Consider the following 21283-nt stretch of genomic DNA (forward strand, 5'->3'; position numbering starts at 1 on the left):
CCAGCACTAAGACTCACCCATTCTGTGGTGTTGACCAGCGAACTGGACGTGGGCTGGAGCAGACAGGTACTTCTGTACGGAGCGCCCTGGAAACTGAAAAAACACACAAAACACACATCGGTCAAAACCTTCCAAGAAGGATGTTGTTTGTTTTATAATCCGACTCTTCTCATCAGGACCGTCAGGCTCAAAATGAACTTCAAACATTTAGTAAAAACGGCCTCCCCCTGGCCAGCCGGGGCACCAGATGGAGGGGAAAGGAACTGGTCTCTATACTGCCTCCCCCTGGCCAGCCGGGGCGCCTGATGGAGGGGAAAGGAACTGGTCTCTATACTGCCTCCCCCTGGCCAGCCGGGGGCGCCTGATGGAGGGGAAAGGAACTGCTCTCTATACTGCCTCCGCCTGGCCAGCCGGGGCGCCTGATGGAGGGGAAAGGAAATGGTCTCTATACTGCCTCCCCCTGACCAGCCGAGGCGCCTGATGGAGGGGAAAGGAACTGGTCTCTATACTGCCTCCCCCTGGCCAGCCGGGGCGCCTGATGGAGGGGAAAGGAACTGGTCTCTATACTGCCTCCCCCTGGCCAGCCGGGGCGCCTGATGGAGGGGAAAGGAACTGGTCTCTATACTGCCTCCCCCTGGCCAGCCGGGGCGCCTGATGGAGGGGAAAGGAACTGGTCTCTATACTGCCTCCCCCTGGCCAGCCGGGGCGCCTGATGGAGGGGAAAGGAACTGGTCTCTATACTGCCTCCCCCTGGCCAGCCGGGGCGCCTGATGGAGGGGAAAGGAACTGGTCTCTATACTGCCTCCCCCTGGCCAGCCGGGGCGCCTGATGGGAGGGGAAAGGAACTGGTTGGAATAACGTGTTCCTTCCACGCGCTACGTGGCTGCAATTCGAAACTGGCCTCTTTAAAATCTGAATCCCCCCCACCGCCCCCCCCCTTTTCCCCTCACTGTATATGTATCCTTTCCCTTTTTGCTTCCTTTATGATGAATTCCTGTTCTGTTCTTTAACTATATATAGAAGTGTCTATTTGTATGTCTCTAAATGTTTTGATGAATTGAACAATGTGGACCCTGTTGTAAACAAGTGTAATGCTTAATTGGGTCGTCCACTCACAGTTAACAGTCTCTGTATTGAGTTTGTGCTTGAAATGTACTGTAATTCTACAAACTGTTAATAAATATTTCAATCAATCAAAACAACGTCCAACCAGGGAAACTCCCCCCTGTCAGGTGTAAAGGAGCAACTTGGACACTCAGGCATGAAGGAAGCATGAGTTCAAGTCCGTTGCTCTCCCCTTGTCCCCCATATATGGGGACTAGGTTGCTCTCCCCTTGTCCCCCATATATGGGGACTAGGTTGCTCTCCCCTTGTCCCCCATATATGGGGACTAGGTTGGTGGAGGGTGTGTAGAGCCCAGGATCACATTAGATGATTGACACAGGGGTGAAAAATGGGTTACAAAATCGTGGGATATATATATATATATTTTTAAACATTTAGTAGTGGCAGCTCAGCCTCACAGGGAGAAATCAAACTCAATCAAACCATGTACAACCCAGATTCGGCACAAACAAGCGACTAAATTCTTTTCGCTCCTATGCCACCAAAATGTGGAACGCCCTACCAACAGTCATTAAGACATGTGAATCCCTTGACTCCTTCAAAACCGCTCTCAAAGGGCACCTACGGATGGCTGCAATTCGAAACTGGCCTCTGTAAAATCTGATTCCTCCCTTTTTCCCCTCACTGTATATGTATCTTTTCCTTTTTTGCTTATATATGATGAATTCCTGTTCTGTTCTTTAACTACATAGAAGTGTCTATTTGTATGTCTCTATATGTTTTGATGAATTGAACAATGTGGACCCTGTTGTAAACAAGTGTAATGCTTAATTGGGTCGTCCACTCACAGTTAACATGTCTCTGTATTGAGTTTGTGCTTAAAATGTACTGTAATTCTACAAACTGTTATTAAATATTTCAATCAATCAAAAAAACGTCCAACCAGGGAAACTCCCCCCTGTCAGGTGTAAAAGGAGCAACTTGGACACTCAGGCATGAAGGAAGCATGAGTTCAAGTCCGTTGCTCTCCCCAGGTTGGAGGGTGTGTAGCGGCCAGAATAGATGATTGACACAGGGGTGAAAAATGGGTTACAAAATCGTGGGATAATTATTTTTATTTTTTAAAACATTTAGTAGTGGCAGCTCAGCCTCACAGGGGGAAATCAAACTCACCCCAGGTCTCTGAAGAAGACCTCAAACTCACCCCAGGTCTCTGAAGAAGACCTCAAACTCACCCCAGGTCTCCGAAGAAGACCTCAAACTCACCCCAGGTCTCTGAAGAAGACCTCAAACTCACCCCAGGTCTCCGAAGAAGACCTCAAACTCACCCCAGGTCTCTGAAGAAGACCTCAAACTCACCCCAGGTCTCTGAAGAAGACCTCAAACTCACCCCAGGTCTCCGAAGAAGACCTCAAACTCACCCCAGGTCTCTGAAGGGAACCTCAAACTCACCCCAGGTCTCTGAAGAAGACCTCAAACTCACCCCAGGTCTCTGAAGAAGACCTCAAACTCACCCCAGGTCTCTGAAGAAGACCTCAAACTCACCCCAGGTCTCCGAAGAAGACCTCAAACTCACCCCAGGTCTCTGAAGAAGACCTCAAACTCACCCCAGGTCTCTGAAGGGAACCTCGAACTCCAGCTCCTCCTTGGTCAGCGTCTCCACCTTCTCGATGAAGTTCTTGAAGGCGCTCTTCAGCTTGTGCCTCATCTCCCTCTCCATCTGCTCAGCGTAGAGGTCGTCTCGGTCGTGCATGTGTTGGTGCTTCCCCAGGTCGGTGGTGATCTCGCCCACCTCCGTGTAGAACTGGACGTCCGTGTGGCGCTTCTTGCCGAACATGATGGCGTTCTGGTTGAAAAAAAAAAAACAACAACATTTGAAGAGAATATTGACCGTTTTAACCCATTTTGATGACCCGAGATCAGATTCTAAAAATGTTCTTCTACATCCTGACAGCTTTCTGATAAAGCTATGTTTCTATGTCAGTCGTTCTTTCGATTTTTCTAAAACAGCAGACCTACAAGCTCGTAGCGCGCCACCGAGTGGCGCGCTACGAGCTTGTAGATCTGCTGTAAATTCTGCTGTAAATTAAATAAATGACAAAAGTTCATATAGTGTGGTTGTGGTTGAGTAATACCATTTACTGTCCAAACTCCCCCAGGTGGAGGGCATTTAGTTTAGTTAAGTTATGTCTGAGGTTCATAGGGTGGGACCGAAGCATAGGGAGAACTTAGTTTAACCCATTTAATGACATCGAAATTAAAAAAGTTACTTCTAAATCTAAATGTTCAGTGGTTCTCAATATTTCATGTCAAAAAACCCAAAAATGATATGCAATTGGTCGCCGACCCCAAATATGTTGTTCCACTTCACCCTTTTTGCAAAAGAATATATGTTAATGACGTTTAGAAGCTTTAGATCACTTTCCTGGGGGTATTTATGTGTGTAATATGTGGTTTTAGATATTTTAGATTGTAGCAGTGAGCCCAGTGTCTCTGATGTCATGGACACTGGGCTCACTTCCTTCCTGGACTACCATTCCCACAATTATTTGGTGCACTGCTCCTCCTTGTGGATAGGGGGAGAGCTGTCTTACTGAGGCTGCGTCCGAATTGCTAGGGTTGTTCCCTACTCCCTATCCCCCATACGGGGATCCAGACTCTAGTGGACTCTATAGTGATGATTTGGGACAATACTCCCTGTATGGGGATCCAGACTCTAGTGGACTCTATAGTGATGATTTGGGACAATACTCCCTGTATGGGGATCCAGACTCTAGTGGACTCTATAGTGATGATTTGGGACAATACTCCCTGTATGGGGATCCAGACTCTAGTGGACTCTATAGTGATGATTTGGGACAATACTCCCTGTATGGGGATCCAGACTCTAGTGGACTCTATAGTGATGATTTGGGACAATACTCCCTGTATGGGGATCCAGACTCTAGTGGACTCTATAGTGATGATTTGGGACAATACTCCCTGTATGGGGATCCAGACTCTAGTGGACTCTATAGTGATGATTTGGGACAATACTCCCTGTATGGGGATCCAGACTCTAGTGGACTCTATAGTGATGATTTGGGACAATACTCCCTGTATGGGGATCCAGACTCTAGTGGACTCTATAGTGATGATTTGGGACAATACTCCCTGTATGGGGATCCAGACTCTAGTGGACTCTATAGTGATGATTTGGGACAATACTCCCTGTATGGGGATCCAGACTCTAGTGGACTCTATAGTGATGATTTGGGACAATACTCCCTGTATGGGGATCCAGACTCTAGTGGACTCTATAGTGATGATTTGGGACAATACTCCCTGTATGGGGATCCAGACTCTAGTGGACTCTATAGTGATGATTTGGGACAATACTCCCTGTATGGGGATCCAGACTCTAGTGGACTCTATAGTGATGATTTGGGACAATACTCCCTGTATGGGGATCCAGACTCTAGTGGACTCTATAGTGATGATTTGGGACAATACTCCCTGTATGGGGATCCAGACTCTAGTGGACTCTATAGTGATGATTTGGGACAATACTCCCTGTATGGGGATCCAGACTCTAGTGGACTCTATAGTGATGATTTGGGACAATACTCCCTGTATGGGGATCCAGACTCTAGTGGACTCTATAGTGATGATTTGGGACAATACTCCCTGTATGGGGATCCAGACTCTAGTGGACTCTATAGTGATGATTTGGGACAATACTCCCTGTATGGGGATCCAGACTCTAGTGGACTCTATAGTGATGATTTGGGACAATACTCCCTGTATGGGGATCCAGACTCTAGTGGACTCTATAGTGATGATTTGGGACAATACTCCCTGTATGGGGAGCACCGACTCTGACGTCAATATCGATAGAGGGCGCTGTAGTTCCGCGGGTTCATGTACTTTTTATTTGCATGAAATCCCCATTAGGTTTTTTCAGATCGCCTCATAAAGAAGTTAAGAACTGTTTGAAAAATAAACAAATCATCCCGGCCGTTTCACTCATTTGGATATGAAGAATCAACTGACTACAAGAAACCAATCAAAACGCTGCTGCTGAATTTCCGCTAGGAACAGACTGTATCAAATAAGTGACTGCAGGCTGTCACCTCCCTGCAAGGACAGTTTGTAAAGTTATTTTTAAATTCATGAATGAATAAAGAAAAAATAGGTTAATGAAAATATGTTTGCAGGCCTATATATCATATATCATATATATATATCATACCGGTATATATCATATATATATCATATATCATATATATCATATATATCATATATCGAAAAAATAGGTTAATGAAAATATGTTTGCAGGCCTATATATCTATGATAAAAAGGTTATTTTAAAATCATAGGCCCATTGTTATCAATAAATTAATATTAGGCTATATCCATTATCCAGCAATATGAAAACAGTGCACAACCTTGACAATATATGAAAATATCAGCAGCATGATTGAATCTTAACCACATGAACCCCCGCTAATCCTGGGGCGGGGGCCGGGGGGATACGGCAAAAATAGCCGATCTATAAGCAACGCGCGACGTCCGTGTTGTGAGCTTGTATACTTTTACTTGGGTACTTTTGGTAAAGAATTACCAAAAGTAGCCGATCTACAAGCTCTGCTCACAATACGGACGTTTGGTGTTAACAGAAACAGCAGTCCAATAAATGACTGCCTACACAATGACGTTTTAATGCATTTATCGCAATTCAATGAAATAATGTTAGATAGCATATTTTTTCATGGCAGGAATGAATGAATATTAATAAAACATATGTTCGGACACAATTAATATGTGTCTCACATGCATGTATTTAGCCTACGTTTGTGATAAAGAATCTCACAAATATATTCTACAGCAAGCAACTGATTCCTCTCCTAACGTCATGCGCTGGGCCTGGGTGATACAATGAATCAGATTAGTAATACTATTGCAAATGAGTAGATTTATTATAAATAAAATAAAACAATTTCAAATAAATGCACAGATCATTTGTCTCGAGATCTGTAGCTTCGAGATCCGCCAGGGAAGAAAAGAGGGGAAAACGAAAGTTTAAAAAGTACATTTGTGTTGATTTCTTTCGCTGGTTCAACTTCTGCCTCTTCTGAGTTGGAGCGCAATGAGCGCATGCATGCAGAAGCAGCGCACGTGCGCAAACGCATGCATGTGCGCTCAAGAGCGAGCTTGCGCAATGCATTATGGGGCAGATTTGCTTCGCTGTGTTTTTGTAGTGACCATCGGATGCTCCCTACAATTCCCGGTGCATTATGGGATACTTCAGTCCACTACGTTAGGGTGCAAAAATGCTCACTACATATTCGGACACTATAACAAAATGGCGGAACCTCAAAGTAGTGCACTATATGGGGCATAGGGAATGATTTCGGACGCAGCCTGAGACAACATGTAGCCCAGGAAAGTGTTCTAAAGCTCCTAAACGTCATTAACATATATTCTTTTGCAAAAAGGGTGAAGTGTCCCTTTAACAGTTTGACTCCATAAAACACGTAACCCGCATTTTAATCAAATATTCTACGCTGCCGAGATTGTTTTATTACCTTTAGAGCATACGCTGAATTATTTGGGCTTTTGATCCGTGAAAATCCGGCGAAAAAAAGGTTCCTCCGTTTGTTATGAACCGATCGCACCACCCGCCATCTTGACCGACCCCACAAGACCCTCCTCCATGAGGCGTTGTTGTACCCCGCTCATTTGCATTGGCCTCAATTTCCCAGAAGCCCTAGCAGCCCAACACAGCATGTGTTGATTTCCGGTTTCGTCATCAAAACGAAACCATCCTGTCTCCAGCTCCGCGGCAAAGACGGAGTTTCTTTTTAATAATTACAATACGGTGGATTAAACACATAAAACAAAAGGTTGGGAATGTCGTAGTAAGCACGCATCGTACCCTGGATTAAACAATTAGCAGCCGTCAAACTGTTTTAACCCATTCTGACCTGAGATCAGATTCATACGAGGTTTCCACTGGACACACACTGGTCTGATGAACCCATTCTGACCTGAGATCAGATTCTAAAAATGTCAGTCGTTCTTCGAATTTTTCAAAAATAGCAGACCTACAAGCTCGTATCGCGCCACTCGGTGGCGCGATATGAGCTTGTAGATCTGCTATTTTTCAATAGGTAAAGCATAACATGATGCTAACACCAAAATGGGTGCCCGGTCAGAATGGGTTAATAACATCCGTAACGCCTAACCTTGAGGTGGAAGTGCAGAACGATGATCATCTCGCCGTCACACGGCTGGAAGATGGAGTGTTTGATGTTGTTGTAGAGGATGTCCACCTTGTCCCCGCGTACCGAGGTGAACCTGAACCCTGGAGGAGAGACACAGAGACACATGAGAGGATGTCCACCTTGTCCCCGCGTACCGAGGTGAACCTGAACCCTGGAGACAGACACAGAGACACATGAGAGGATGTCCACCTTGTCCCCGCGTACCGAGGTGAACCTGAACCCTGGAGACAGACACAGAGACACATGAGAGGATGTCCACCTTGTCCCCGCGTACCGAGCAGTTTACATCAATCATTGCCTCTCAAGCAGGCCGGGCACCACGAGGGGGTAAAGGGGATGTTTGCGCCATTAAATCAACCTCTTTGCCTTTGTGCCCCCTCAAAAATCTCAATGCCCTCTCAGTCATTCCATCCTGGCGCCGGGGCCTGCTCTCAGACTCAAGCCCAGCCCCATACGCGTAATCTGCTTCACGGACTGTCCATGAGAATAGACATACAAATCACCAATGCACCGCTCATGGCGTGTCGACAGTTTACATATGTGTTCTTTTGGATTTGGACACATGACGATGGGCTACAACAGAGCATGTGAGCGCGAGCGGGAGCGGAGCGGAGGGATTTTGAAGTGAGCGCGGAGCGAGCGTAACAAAAGCCGTCGAGAGCGAAGAGCGGAATTATCGGCCGCTCCGCTCACATGCTCTGGTTGGTGTTGGCTAGACGTCACTCTCGCAGCAACTAAACTAACTATGGACACAAGTTAACCAACCCTGGACACACCCCTAAAGGCTCATTCATGGTCTGGATTCTCGGTGGTGAGGTGACCACCGCTCCGGTGGTGAGGTGACCACCGCTCCGGTGGTGAGGTGAGTAAAAAACAGAGAGAAGGGCTGGAGCGGTGGCGGTGGTTTGCCCTAAGCCCTCCTCCTCAGAGCCCTAAAGCCCTCCCTGTCCCTCACCGTTGGTGTGCGCCTCCAGGGAGCCCTAAGCCCTCCTCCTCAGGGCCCTAAAGCCCTCCCGGTCCCTCACCGTTGGTGTGCGCCTCCAGGGAGCCCTAAGCCCTCCCTGTCCCCGCTCCTCAGAGCCCTAAGCCCTCCTCCTCAGGGCCCTAAAGCCCTCCCTGTTCCCTCACCGTTGGTGTGCGCCTCCAGGGAGCCCTAAGCCCTCCCTGTCCCCGCTCCTCAGAGCCCTAAGCCCTCCTCCTCAGGGCCCTAAAGCCCTCCCTGTCCCTCACCGTTGGTGTGCGCCTCCAGGGAGCCCTAAGCCCTCCTCCTCAGGGCCCTAAGCCCTCCTCCTCAGGGCCCTAAAGCCCTCCCGGTCCCTCACCGTTGGTGTGCGCCTCCAGGGAGCCCTAAGCCCTCCTCCTCAGGGCCCTATAAGTCCCTCACCGTTGGTGTGCGCCTCCAGGGAGCCCTGCATCCTCTTCTGGGCGATGTTGGGCCTGATGTAGAGGTCCTTGAGTTTGGGGTTGCTGCGGTTCAGGTTGATGACCAGCGAGTCCTGCTTGACGATGCCCTCCTTCTCCTTCTCCTCCGCCTCGCGGGTCTTGTAGCGCTTCTGCACCTCCTTGATGATGCGGAACGCGTTCTGCAGGTTGGTGGCGGGAATCGACGTGTCGCCCTGGGCCTTCTGATTGGACGCTCGGTACGTTCTGGGACGAGGGGAGAGGGAAGAGAGAGAGAGAGAGAGAGAGACATGTTCTGTTGTTGTTTGTCATATCTGTGATTGTGCTTTGGCAACACTTGTAAAACGTCATGCCAATAAAGCCTGTTGAATTGAATTGAAAGAGAGAGAGAGAGAGAGAGAGAGAGAGAGAGTGAAAACTAAAGAGAAAAAACTAAGCTATGACGACTAAAACTAAATATACTGACAATTTCGTCAAAAAACACAAACTAGACTACAATGTCAGGAAGGGACAAACTAGACTACAATGTCAGGAAGGGACTGTAGTGGACGAGAGATCCAGTACAAGTAAAAAGAGAAGTCCTTTTTACTATCGGTTTCATGCTGAAACTAGCAGATCTACAAGCTCACCACGCGTCACAGCCGCAACACGTCATGAGCTTGTAGATCGGCTATTTTCAGCGAGTGTAGAATCAGCCATTATACGACGGCATCAAGGCCCCGCTCGAAATCTTATATTCAAGGGTATATTTATTATATATATTTTTGAGTGGTGCAACCACTCCTACAACCAGGAATGTCCGTATCATGAGCACGAGTGGTGTTCGCATGCGTGAAATTGGAACGAGAGAAGTATGTGACATGGCTGCCACCTGCTGGATGCAAATCCAACTTCTGACTTCTTGGCCGAGCCAAAATAATAATGAACTGTCTAGGTTCGCTAAAGAAGGAAAGGCCGAGCCAAAATAATAATGAAAAAATAGTTCTCAGCGACGCGGATTGATATCCATAATAAAGCTAATCTGACGGAGCAGAGAGAGAGAGAGAGAGAGAGAGAGAGAGAGGGGAGTTGCACCACTCGGTTCACACAGGTGTGATTTTTTTCTTACATTTCTTTGACGAAGGTAGCGTCCGGGTTGGGGAAGATGTTCCCCTCGTGGCGTCCCAGAGAGCTGCCGGGAACGTAGAAGTTTATCCTCAGGTATGTGTAGTCGCCCTCTACCGACATACTGATGTTCTATTGGACGAGAAGAATACTGTTACTGACATACTGATGTTCTATTGGAGGAGGAGAATACTGTTACTGACATACTGATGTTCTATTGGACGAGGAGAATACATACTGATGTTCTATTGGAAGAGAAGAATACTGTTACTAACATACTGATGTTCTATTGGACGAGGAGAATACTGTTACTGACATACTGATGTTCTATTGGACGAGAAGAATACTGTTACTGACATACTGATGTTCTATTGGACGAGGAGAATACATACTGATGTTCTATTGGAAGAGAAGAATACTGTTACTAACATACTGATGTTCTATTGGACGAGGAGAATACTGTTACTGACATACTGATGTTCTATTGGACGAGAAGAATACTGTTACTAACATACTGATGTTCTATTGGACGAGGAGAATACTGTTACCGACATACTGATGTTCTATTGGACGAGGAGAATACTGTTACCGACATACTGATGTTCTATTGGACGAGGAGAATACTGTTACTGACATACTGATGTTCTATTGGACGAGGAGAATACCGTTACTGACATACTGACGTTCTATTGGAGGAGGAGAATACTGTTATAGTCTCTCTACTGACATACTGATGCCATATGATGACCATCCATCGTTAGGTATGCCCATATGATGACCACGGATATGCTCTAAAAGTGTGAAAAACGTATTTTCCTACCTTGATGGTGGCGATGTGGAACAACCTACCTTGATGGGGTGGCCATGTGGAACAACCTACCTTGATGGTGGCGATGTGGAACGGCGTGGAGATGCCGAAGACGGGCATGACGACCGTCTCGTACTTCTTGTCGATGAAGATCTTCATGTCTCTGATGTCCTTCTCGCGAGGCATCTGGGACACGTTTTTATAAGACACGTTGGACTTCCTGGCTCTGTGGGGGGGGGCGTTTCGATGAGAAAATAAGACATTAGCGCTATACGTTGACAGAGCTGTCTAACATAACGCTACACGTTGACAGAGCTGTCTAACATAACGCTACATGTTGACAGAGCTGTCCAACATGTCTATGAAGACATCTGGGAAATGTAAGACATTTAATCTGCATTCCACAGTGACCCCTTTAACGAGGTCATTCCAGTGACATCATCGCTCACTTCAGAATCTGCTGCTCTCCTTTCTGCTCCGTCAGTCGCCGCCTGGCCTCCTCGTTCACCTGATTGGCCAACTCCTTCTGGTGGGCCCGCCTCTTCTCCTCCGCCGTCATCTCGTTCTGAACACATGACGATCGATTACTCCGTTTGTTGTCTTAGGTGCTATTTTATTTACACGAGGACGGTGTTCATAGAAAACGGCAAAATAAAGTATGGTTTAGACGAGAACGGTGTTCTCATGAGGTGAAAACGCAACAAAGTGAAACCACCTCCCAGAGGGGAAATCTTTGAGAACGCCGTTTTATCCCTTCTCCGTGTAAACAGGCAAAACGGTGAATCCGCAAAACTTATGACATCATGGCTCACGTCGTTGGCTCACAGCGCATAATGTTTATTACATTGATGCAGAGCCATATAATGATGATATAATGGAGTTCCTGAACAATAAGCCTCCCTCCTCGCCTACAAAGCGCTGCTCATCAGCGATGGTGAACGTAAAACCATGATGTAAATAAAAAGCCTTGTGATAGGCGGCAGGCAGCAGCGTTTATGTAGCCTAATGTATTATAAAATATATAACCATCCCGTGGTGTGCTTTGCCTGCCTGTCAGCCCAGAGCAGTGTTTCTTTTCTTACCCTGGTCCTGTCTGCCAGCAGGGCAGCGCTGCGTGCTCCTTTCCCCAGCAGCTCCTCGGCATCATCAGCCTCCTCCTCTTCATCTTCCTCATCATCGTTCTGGGGAGAGAGAGAAAAAAATAAATATGACAAACACTGAAATGTCACTGACGTTATATTCAGTAATAAATTGAAGAGACAGATTTCATCAACATGTACAAACCATGTACAACCCAGATTCGGCACAAACAAGGGACTAAATTATTTTCGCTCCTATATGCCACCAAAATGTGGAAAGCCCTAACAACAGTCATTAAGACATGTGAATCCCTTGACTCCTTCAAAACCGCTCTCAAAGGGCACCTACGGACGGCTGCAATTCAAAACTGGCCCCCATAAAATCTGAATCCCCCCCTTTTTCCCCTCACTGTATATGTTTCTTTTCCCTTTTTGCTTCCTACATGATGAATTCCTGTTCTGTTCTTTGACTATAACAGAAGTGTCTATTTGTACGTCTCTAAATGTTTTGATGAATTGAACATGGTGGACCCTCTTGTAAACAAGTGTAATGCTTAATTGGGTCGTCCACTCACAGTTAACAGTCTTTGTATTGAGTCTGTGCTTGAAATGTACTGTAATTCTACAAACTGTTAATACATATTTCAATCAATCAATCAATCAATCAATCTCACCTTCAAAAAGATGCCCACGTTCTTGATCTTCTTTTTAACTGGAGTCAGTATTGTAGCCGCCTCCTCCTGTCAATCACATTCACACATTGAAACAATACAATTCATTAAAGGAGAATTCCATATTAGAAGGCTTTCTTACCTTTCTTTGTAGTTGTTACGTCCCCACCAAAGAGGTCCAGGTGTTATTTGTGCAAAAACTCCTTATTGGCCATTTCCCCTACCATAAGCCCTCAATGAATTGCATTGCATTGAATGGGAATTGAATGGGGCTATGGGGTGTTATGCTAATTCGCTTATTTCCATCTAAATAAGTAGTAAAGTGTGCCGCTTGGGATATTATTTACATTATGAAGAGAGGATATACAAAAAATATATAATATTGAGCAATGGAAATAAGCTAATTAGCACAACACCCCATAGCCCCATTCAATTCATTTAGGGCTTATGGTAGGGGAAACAGCCAATAAGGAGCTTTTGCACAAAATAACACCTGGACCTCTTTGGTGGGGACGTAATGACTACAAAGAAAGGTATAAGAAAGCCTTGAAGTATGGAATTCTCCTTTAACCATTGAAAATAGCAGATCTACAAGCTACATCGTGATAGTGCTCAACTACTCATTGCTATAGTAGTGTGTGTGTGTGTGTGTGTGTGTGTGTTCAGTAACAGGCGTCTCCATGTCTCTCCAGCTCTTTATTAACCCATTCTGACCTGAGATCAGATTCATACGAGGTTTCCAATGGACACACACTGGTCTGATTAACCCATTCTGACCTGAGATCAGATTCTAAAAATGTCAGTCGTTCTTCGATTTTTCAAAAAATAGCAGACCTACAAGCTCGTAGCGCGCCACTCGGTGGCGCGCTATGAGCTTGTAGATCTGATATTTTTAAATAGCTAAAGCATAACATGATGCTGAACACCATAATGGGTTCCCGGTCTGAATGGGTTAAACAGAACATACCTTTAATTAACCCATTCTGACCTGAGATCAGATTCTAAAAATGTCTTCTATACATCCTGACAGTTTTCTGAAAAAGCTTTGTTTTTATACGTCAGTCGTTCTTCGATTTTTCAAAAAATAGCAGACCTACAAGCTCGTAGCGCGCCACTCGGTGGCGCGCTATGAGCTTGTAGATCTGCTATTTTTCAATAGCTAAAGCATAACATAATGCTAACACCAAAAGGGGGTCTCCCCCCCCCCCCCCCCGAGAATGGGTTAAGGTGGTACAAATCTTTGAATATAATTACATTCTTCTCAGAGCCAACGTTTTTAACTCAAATCGTTGTGTTTCTGAGAGGGGGGGGTCCTTCCCTGGAACAACATGTTTTCGAATGGGGGTCGACGGCCGATTACATATAATTTCGGGGGTCCTTTATGACCATGAAATATTTAGAACCACCGACATGGAAACATGAGGAAACTGTCATGATTTTTATTTATTCCGACGTCAGGCCTAAATGGGTTTAACCCATTCTGACCTGAGATCAGATTCATACGAGGTTTCCACTGGACACACACTGGTCTGATTAACCCATTCATCAAAATGTCAGTCGTTCTTCGATTTTTCAAAAATAGCAGACCTACAAGCTCGTAGCGCGCCACTCGGTGGCGCGCTATGAGCTTGTAGATCTGCTATTTTTAAATAGCTAAAGCATAACATGATGATAACACCAAAATGGGTTCCCGTTCAGAATGGGTTAAGGTCTGGGTGAATGTAATGCAAATTGTAAAATAGACGGATGCACCATTTACCATGTGTCACCGACGTTCTAAATGTACGGCATTATAAACGGTTTAAATACTGGTCCTATACCTCGACATTCTAAATGTACGGCATTATAAACGGTTTAAATACTGGTCCTATACCTCGACATTCTAAATGTACGGCATTATAAACGGTTTAAATACTGGTCCTATACCTCGACATTCTAAATGTACGGCATTATAAACGGTAAAATACTGGTCCTATACCTCGATATTCTAAATGTACGGCATTATGAACGGTTTAAATACTGGTCCTACCTCGACATTCTAAATGTACGGCATTATGAACGGTTTAAATACTGGTCCTATACCTCGACATTCTAAATGTACGGCATTATAAACGTTAAAATACTGGTCCTATACCTCGACATTCTAAATGTACGGCATTATGAACGGTTTAAATACTGGTCCTATACCTCGACGTTCTAAATGTACGGCATTATAAACGTTAAAATACTGGTCCTATACCTCGACATTCTAAATGTACGGCATTATAAACGTTTAAATACTGGTCCTATACCTCGACATTCTAAATGTACGGCATTATAAACGTTTAAATACTGGTCCTATACCTCGACATTCTAAATGTACTGCATTATAAACGTTTAAATACTGGTCCTATACCTCGACATTCTAAATGTACGGCATTATAAACGTTAAAATACTGGTCCTATACCTCGACATTCTAAATGTACGGCATTATAAACGTTAAAATACTGGTCCTATACCTCGACATTCTAAATGTACGGCATTATGAACGGTTTAAATACTGGTCCTATATCTCGACATTCTAAATGTACGGCATTATAAACGGTTTAAATACTGGTCCTATACCTCGACGTTCTAAATGTACGGCATTATAAACGTTTAAATACTGGTCCTATACCTCGACATTCTAAATGTACGGCATTATAAACGGTTAAAATACTGGTCCTATACCTCGACATTCTAAATGTACGGCATTATAAACGTTTAAATACTGGTCCTATACCTCGACATTCTAAATGTACGGCATTATGAACGGTTTAAATACTGGTCCTATACCTCGACATTCTAAATGTACGGCATTATGAACGGTTTAAATACTGGTCCTATACCTCGACATTCTAAATGTACGGCATTATAAACGTTAAAATACTGGTCCTATACCTCGACATTCTAAATGTACGGCATTATGAACGGTTTAAATACTGGTCCTATACCTCGACATTCTAAATGTACGGCATTATGAACGGTTTAAATACTGGTCCTATACCTCGACATTCTAAATGTACGGCATTATGAACTGTTTAAATACTGGTCCTACCTCGACATTCTAAATGTACGGCATTATAAACGGTTTAAATACTGGTCCTATACCTCGACATTCTAAATGTACAGCATTATAAACGGTTTAAATACTGGTCCTATACCTCGACATTCTAAATGTACGGCATTATGAACGGTTTAAATACTGGTCCTATACCTCGACATTCTAAATGTACGGCATTATAAACGTTAAAATACTGGTCCTATACCTCGACACTCTAAATGTACGGCATTATGAACGGTTTAAATACTGGTCCTATACCTCGACATTCTAAATGTACGGCATTATGAACGGTTTAAATACTGGTCCTATACCTCGACATTCTAAATGTACGGCATTATAAACGGTAAAATACTGGTCCTATACCTCGACATTCTAAATGTACGGCATTATGAACGGTTTAAATACTGGTCCTATACCTCGACGTTCTAAATGTACGGCATTATAAACGGTAAAATACTGGTCCTATACCTCGACGTTCTAAATGTACGGCATTATAAACGGTTAAATACTGGTCCTATACCTCGACACTCTAAATGTACGGCATTATAAACGTTAAAATACTGGTCCTATACCTCGACATTCTAAATGTACGGCATTATAAACGTTTAAATACTGGTCCTATACCTCGACATTCTAAATGTACGGCATTATAAACGTTTAAATACTGGTCCTATACCTCGACATTCTAAATGTACGGCATTATGAACGGTTTAAATACTGGTCCTATACCTCGACATTCTAAATGTACGGCATTATAAACGGTTTAAATACTGGTCCTACACCTCGACATTCTAAATGTACGGCATTATAAACGGTTTAAATACTGGTCCTATACCTCGACATTCTAAATGTATGGCATTATAAACGGTTTAAATACTGGTCCTATACCTCGACATTCTAAATGTACGGCATTATAAACGGTTTAAATACTGGTCCTACACCTCGACATTCTAAATGTACGGCATTATAAACGGTTTAAATACTGGTCCTATACCTCGACATTCTAAATGTACGGCATTATAAACGTTACCTCGTTGATCTGAACCGTGTCGCCCACAAAGAGAGCATACTTCTTCTGTTCCTCCTTCTTCCCCTCCTTGTTCACCATGTCAGCGAATCCCAGGCTGATGCTCAACACCATGCCTGGCACGCACACACGCACAGACACAGACACAGACACAGACACACACACACACACACAGACAGAGACACAGACACAGACACGCACACGCACACGCACAGACACAGACACAGACAGAGACACAGACACACACGCACAGACACAGACACAGACAGACAGACAAAGAGTAAGTGTCAAATCGTGTGGCAAAGTGAGTTTAACGTTTTTAATGCAATGGATGTATGGGGCTGTCAATCACATAGGTCTTTTCTGTGTGGATGTATGGGGCTGTCAATCAGATAGGACTTTTCTGTGTGGATGTATGGGGCTGTCAATCAGATAGGTCTTTTCTGTGTGGATGTATGGGGCTGTCAATCAGATAGGACTTTTCTGTGTGGATGTATGGGGCTGTCAATCAGATAGGACTTTTCTGTGTGGATGTATGGGGCTGTCAATCAGATAGGACTTTTCTGTGTGGATGTATGGGGCTGTCAATCAGATAGGACTTTTCTGTGTGGATGTATGGGATGTCAATCAGATAGGACTTTTCTGTGTGGATGTATGGGGCTGTCAATCAGATAGGACTTTTCTGTGTGGATGTATGGGGCTGTCAATCAGATAGGACCTTTCTGTGTGGATGTATGGGGCTGTCAATCAGATAGGACTTTTCTGTGTGGATGTATGGGGCTGTCAATCAGATAGGTCTTTTCTGTGTGGATGTATGGGGCTGTCAATCAGATAGGACTTTTCTGTGTGGATGTATGGGGCTGTCAATCAGATAGGTCTTTTCTGTGTGGATGTATGGGGCTGTCAATCAGATAGGACTTTTCTGTGTGGATGTATGGGGCTGTCAATCAGATAGGACTTTTCTGTGTGGATGTATGGGGCTGTCAATCAGATAGGTCTTTTCTGTGTGGATGTATGGGGCTGTCAATCAGATAGGACTTTTCTGTGTGGATGTATGGGGCTGTCAATCAGATAGGTCTTTTCTGTGTGGATGTATGGGGCTGTCAATCAGATAGGACTTTTCTGTGTGGATGTATGGGGCTGTCAATCAGATAGGACTTTACTGTGTGGATGTATGGGCTGTCGAGGCCAGAAAGTGTTTAATTTTGGCCACTCAGTAGTTTCAGCTTCAGGGTTAGGGTCGCTCAGTGGACGACCCCAGTTTCAGGGTTAGGGTCTCTCAGTGGACGACCCCAGTTTCAGGGTTAGGGTCTCTCAGTGGACGACCCCAGATTCAGGGTTAGGGTCGCTCAGTGGACGACCCCAGCTTCAGGGTTAGGGTCTCTCAGTGGACGACCCCAGCTTCAGGGTTAGGGTCTCTCAGTGGACGACCCCAGCTTCAGGGTTAGGGTCTCTCAGTGGACGACCCCAGCTTCAGGGTTAGGGTCGCTCAGTGGACGACCCCAGCTTCAGGGTTAGGGTCGCTCAGTGGACGACCCCAGCTTCAGGGTTAGGGTCGCTCAGTGGACGACCCCAGCTTCAGGGTTAGGGTCGCTCAGTGGACGAACCCAGCTTCAGGGTTAGGGTCTCTCAGTGTGGGCTCAGTTTTCGAACGACAACGCACCGAGTGCACTGAATAAACAAACACCAGTGCGTTCCGAACGCACCCTTTTGTTGGCGGTTTGAAAGGTGGCGTTTTCTCACCTTTTTTCAGCTTGTACTGGTTCTTAGCGTTTAGCACCAGGGATCCTTCTCTGAACTCTATTCCCATGGCAAACCTGCAGCAGGGAAATCAATCAAAGTCACCCATTCTGACCTGAGATCAGATTCTAAAAATGTTCTTCTACATCCTGACAGTTTTCATTCTGACCTGAGATCAGATTCTAAAAGTGTCTTCTACATCCTGACAGTTTTCTGATAAAGCTATGTTTCTATGTCAGTCGTTCTCAAACTATTTCATGTCAAGGAACTCCCAGAATTATAAATTGGCCTCCGACCCCCCCATCTGAAAATATGTTGTTCCGGGAACCCCCCCAGAAGCAAAGATTTGAGTTCAAACGTTCACTGTGAATGAATATATATTCAAAGATTTGAGTTAAAACGTTCACTGTGAAAGAATATATATTCAAAGAGTTGAGTTAAAAACGTTCACTGTGAATGAATATATATTCAAAGATTTGAGTTCAAACGTTCACTGTGAAAGAATATATATTCAAAGATTTGAGTTCAAAACGTTCACTGTGAAAGAATATATATTCAGAGATTTGAGTTAAAAACGTTCACTGTGAAAGAATATATATTCAAAGATTTGAGTTCAAAACGTTCACTGTGAAAGAATATATATTCAAAGATTTGAGTTCAAAACGTTCACTGTGAAAGAATATATATTCAAAGATTTGAGTTCAAACGTTCACTGTGAAAGAATATATATTCAAAGATTTGAGTTCAAAACGTTCACTGTGAAAGAATATATATTCAAAGATTTGAGTTCAAAACGTTCACTGTGAAAGAATATATATTCAAAGATTTGCGCCACATTTTCAAGGTTTTTCAAAAATAGCGCCCAAAATGGATTAAGTGTAATGAACATTATGAGACAAAATTGAAGGTGGTGTGTGTGTGTGCGTGTTGCGTTGTGTGTGTGTGTGCGCGTGTGTGTCGTGTGTGTGTGTGTCGTGTGTGTGCGTGTACGTGTGTGTGTGTGTATGTGTGTGTTCCTCTTACCCGAGGTTTTTGGTCAGTTTAGAAACCAGTTCTGACTTCTCTTTCTTAACGTACTCCACGGCAGCGTTGTAAGCGTCGCAGATTTTCACCCCTGTGACAGAAGAGACCAGAGTCGTTCACAGAACAAATATACGTCATTAAAATTAACTGGCTTATGGTCAGCCTAATTAACAGTGGATTGTGCCTTCTGCCTGCACTATGCATATGTTTAATTCGTCATTTTAATGCCAATAGAAAGATCTGTGACATACACACTATATCTCATTCTCACGCGCCAATCCTATAGTATTATACCCAGGCCTGATGGTGGCGGTAACGTCACCATTATGCCGATTTTATCCAAATGGAGCGAATCTGGCGATGTCACTTCCGGTTTATCTAAAATATATTTTTTATCCCACGATTTTTGTAACCCATTTTTCACCCCCTTGTGTCAATCATCTAATGTGATCCTGGGCTCTACACACCCTCCACCAACCTAGTCCCCATATATGGGGGACAAGGGGAGAGCAACCTAGTCCCCATATATGGGGGACAAGGGGAGACCAACCTAGTCCCCATATATGGGGGACAAGGGGAGAGCAACCTAGTCCCCATATATGGGGGACAAGGGGAGACCAACCTAGTCCCCATATATGGGGGACAAGGGGAGACCAACCTAGTCCCCATATATGGGGGACAAGGGGAGACCAACCTAGTCCCCATATATGGGGGACAAGGGGAGACCAACCTAGTCCCCATATATGGGGGACAAGGGGAGAGCAACCTAGTCCCCATATATGGGGGACAAGGGGAGACCAACCTAGTCCCCATATATGGGGGACAAGGGGAGACCAACCTAGTCCCCATATATGGGGGACAAGGGGAGACCAACCTAGTCCCCATATATGGGGGACAAGGGGAGAGCAACCTAGTCCCCATATATGGGGGACAAGGGGAGAGCAACGGACTTGAACTCATGCTTCCTTCATGCCTGAGTGTCCAAGTTGCTCGTTTACACCTGACAGGGGGGAGTTTCCCTGGTTGGACGTCGTAGCGCGTGGAAGGAACACGTTATTCCGACCAGTTCCTTTCCCCTCCATCAGGCGCCCCGGCTGGCCAGGGGGAGGCAGTTTTTCACTTCCGGTTAAAGGAACAATAACCTCCGGTACTAGCTTTGGGCTGTGCAGCACTATCAGACGTCCGGGATGCTAAGCGATCATCGTTGATTTTAATAACTACGTAAAAATTAAGCTCTAATCAAGCCCAAAATATCGCATTTTTTTACGCAGCGATGCACATGAAGACTGCGTGTGTGTGATCGACCGTGCACGTGCGGATTTAGGCCGGTTTTAGGTAGATTACATCGGCCGTTAGCCAAACAAGCTAAAAGTATTATTATTATTTTTGTATTACTCATGACAAAGTTGTAACCCACCGTGTTTGAGCTCTTTGAGCAGCTCGTCCTCCACCTGCAGCAGGAAGTTGTAGTTGTCCTGCATTTCCTGCGGGGGGTCGACCATCAGCGTCCGCACCAGGTTGGAGCAGTACGACTTGTAGCGAATCCCCATGGAGCAGGTGATGGCCCCGAAGTGGATGTGGTTCTTATCACTGCAGATAGAGGGAGACAGAGAGACCATAACATTATGATCCCCATGGAGCAGGTGATGGCCCCGAAGTGGATGTGGTTCTTATCACTGGGGAGAGAGAGAGAGAGAGAGAGAGAGAGAGAGACACCATAATATTAATTCTAAAACGGGTAGTCCCAATAAGTCATTCTGATTGGCTGGTTACCGTCACGTGACCGGTGTAAATCCCACCGATAACCCACTCCTTCAATCACTTTGTATCATCCTGCAGCCTTGTGGCTGAACTGGGGAAGGGGAGTGCTTGATTGCTTTACAAACAACTGCCGTGCGGGGCGTCTATAAGCACCGCCCGGCTCATATGACTGTGAATGTGTGGCTCCAGGCAGCCCCGTAAATACATCAAGCGCTATTCTCCCGTCACATAGGCTAACTTGCGGAGCAAAACAAG

At 45.0% G+C, this 21283-nt stretch overlaps 1 protein-coding gene across 2 annotated transcripts in view; it reads right to left on the reverse strand.

The window, feature by feature from the left end:
* The window catches only part of supt16h (SPT16 homolog, facilitates chromatin remodeling subunit), a 44395-nt gene that overhangs the window by 9173 nt on the left and 13939 nt on the right, over positions 1-21283 (reverse strand). For both annotated transcript variants that reach the window (XM_080774256.1, XM_080774257.1), the window contains exons 7-19: positions 20685-20857; positions 19268-19358; positions 18248-18321; positions 16508-16620; positions 12398-12463; positions 11727-11825; positions 11094-11209; positions 10717-10870; positions 9841-9968; positions 8716-8978; positions 7293-7411; positions 2673-2911; positions 18-93 (exon numbers count right to left, since the gene is read on the reverse strand). In XM_080774256.1, coding sequence (XP_080630382.1) covers positions 18-93; positions 2673-2911; positions 7293-7411; positions 8716-8978; positions 9841-9968; positions 10717-10870; positions 11094-11209; positions 11727-11825; positions 12398-12463; positions 16508-16620; positions 18248-18321; positions 19268-19358; positions 20685-20857 — 1711 coding nt within the window. The remainder of the gene's footprint in view (positions 1-17; positions 94-2672; positions 2912-7292; positions 7412-8715; positions 8979-9840; positions 9969-10716; positions 10871-11093; positions 11210-11726; positions 11826-12397; positions 12464-16507; positions 16621-18247; positions 18322-19267; positions 19359-20684; positions 20858-21283) is intronic.

This window comes from Protomyctophum bolini, assembly GCF_963924005.1.
Source record: "Protomyctophum bolini genome assembly, chromosome: 2".
Taxonomy (NCBI): domain Eukaryota; kingdom Metazoa; phylum Chordata; class Actinopteri; order Myctophiformes; family Myctophidae; genus Protomyctophum; species Protomyctophum bolini.